This window comes from Camponotus floridanus, unplaced genomic scaffold (assembly GCF_003227725.1).
Source record: "Camponotus floridanus strain SB8 unplaced genomic scaffold, Cflo_v7.5 scaffold420, whole genome shotgun sequence".
In the NCBI taxonomy this organism is placed as follows: Eukaryota; Metazoa; Arthropoda; class Insecta; order Hymenoptera; family Formicidae; genus Camponotus; species Camponotus floridanus.
The window spans coordinates 50554-52429 of record NW_020229571.1 but is presented as its reverse complement, the minus strand read 5'-3'; the positions used below and the strand labels follow the sequence as shown (position 1 = coordinate 52429).

The 1876-nt window shown below is 43.8% G+C and overlaps 1 protein-coding gene across 1 annotated transcript; it reads left to right on the top strand.

Annotated features, from left to right (window-relative positions):
• Positions 1-886: 886 nt before the first annotated feature.
• Positions 887-1586, top strand: LOC112639002 (proline-rich extensin-like protein EPR1). The gene is made up of 2 exons (XM_025411722.1): positions 887-949; positions 1018-1586. The coding sequence occupies exon 2, from the start codon at positions 1018-1020 to the stop codon at positions 1579-1581; it is 564 nt and encodes a 187-aa protein (XP_025267507.1). The 5' UTR covers positions 887-949; the 3' UTR covers positions 1582-1586.
• Positions 1587-1876: the final 290 nt, after the last annotated feature.

Below are 1876 nucleotides of genomic sequence, written 5' to 3'. Positions count from 1 at the left end.
GTGCCGCTGTGACGTGACGTCTTGCACATCGATACTAGACTCAGAATCTAAGACTCGCTCCTAGAGGATCTGTCGAAATAATAGAATTTATGCACTGGCTTACAAGTTAACTATCAAAACATTTTATGAATTTTATACTTATCTGAAGTAAGCCAGCCGCTTCCACCCGTATCCTCGTCTGTATCCTTGAATCTCCAGACCTCTCGGTGCAGCCGCATGCTCCTGGAAATTCAGTATATGCTAGATAAATTATCATCCGTTGTACGACAATTTTCCCCGAATCCTACCTGTCCGTATACAGACTTTAAATTTTTCTTTTGAGTTGAATAATTTAAATTTCAACCGACCCTCTGAGAACGCTCGAAGCGTATCCTAGAGTGTAGCGTCGTTCGAGTTAGTCACTCGATGTGCATTGAGTAGCAAATTCTACTCCTCTGCCGCTTTCACGGAGAGCTTCTTTGCAAGAATTTCTCCGTGGATCCTGTGCCGCTGTGACGTGACGTCTTGCACATCGATACTAGACTCAGAATCTAAGACTCGCTCCTAGAGGATCTGTCGAAATAATAGAATTTATGCACTGGCTTACAAGTTAACTATCGAAAACATTTTATGAATTTTATACTTATCTGAAGTAAGCCAGCCGCTCTTACCCGTATCCTTGTCTGTACCCCCTGAATCTCCGGACCTCGCGGTGCAACCGCATGCCCCTGAAAAATTCAAAATATATTAAATAAATCATTAATTGCTGTACCCCAATGAACTGTATATAGCCGAACGTTTCAACCATGATATGAGAACGAGTGAGATATACTATCATAATCTACATTCGTTTATCTCATAATAATCCGTTAAGCCGTATTATTCGTCTTAACTCTATGAACCACCTTGCTGTGACTACATTTACCTTATAAAACCATTCATCTTAACAGGTACCTTTCTACGCATCATCGTAAGTAAACCCCTTTTGTGTTAAATCAATCGCATCAAACATACTAAATAGTCGTATTCCCTCGGTAGATGGTTAACCCCCGCCGAACTTCTTCCGTTGGACGCGAAATTCCCCTCCGTGCCGCGGGTATACGCCGCAGGCGTGCCTCCCGGTCGGTACTTAGGCTCCCTACAGCTCGTCAGTTGTTTGCCGACGAGAACGACTTAACAAGCAGAGTAACAAGGTACTCTCCAGTGCGTAGTTTCGCGCCCTCCCGCGCATACCCTTATCGTCCTCCCCGAAACCCTCCAGCGGTTCTTCAAGAGGAACAACAGCCCAGAGCCAGGCCGCCATCGCCCAATTACTCCCCCATCCAGGATTCATCTAATCCCAGCTACTCGCCGGTCAGGACACCGGAAGATCTTCCTTCCATACCGGAAGAACGAAGACCCATAGAACAAAGCACAGAAACTGAGGCTGGTCCATCCAACCCAGGTCAAGTTCTGGATCCCCCTGAACCAAATTTCTACCCGGAACCAGAGGACCTAGTCTTACCAAGCAGTATCCAACCCCTCGCAGGACTAACAGACGAAGATTTTATCGAGATCTACGAATACTTGCAGCGAGATAATTTCTTCAACAACCGCGAATAATAACCATATCTAGATATCGCCTTAGAAATGCTATAGAGAAGAACATTAACTACATACACACATCTATACATATAACGATATACACTATCTACAACTGTCAAATAATAACAATAATAACAATAATAAAGGATTTGTAAAGCTCTAAGGAAGTAAACTAATAAAAGAAAACAGATCAAAAAGGATAAATTGGGTCAGGTTCAACGCACCTAATCTATTTCCCATCGTCAATCCCTCTCCTGAAAGAAGCGCAAAAGATTCTTAGTCTCTCGGCGTCCTAGGGTATAGCCGGCTTGGC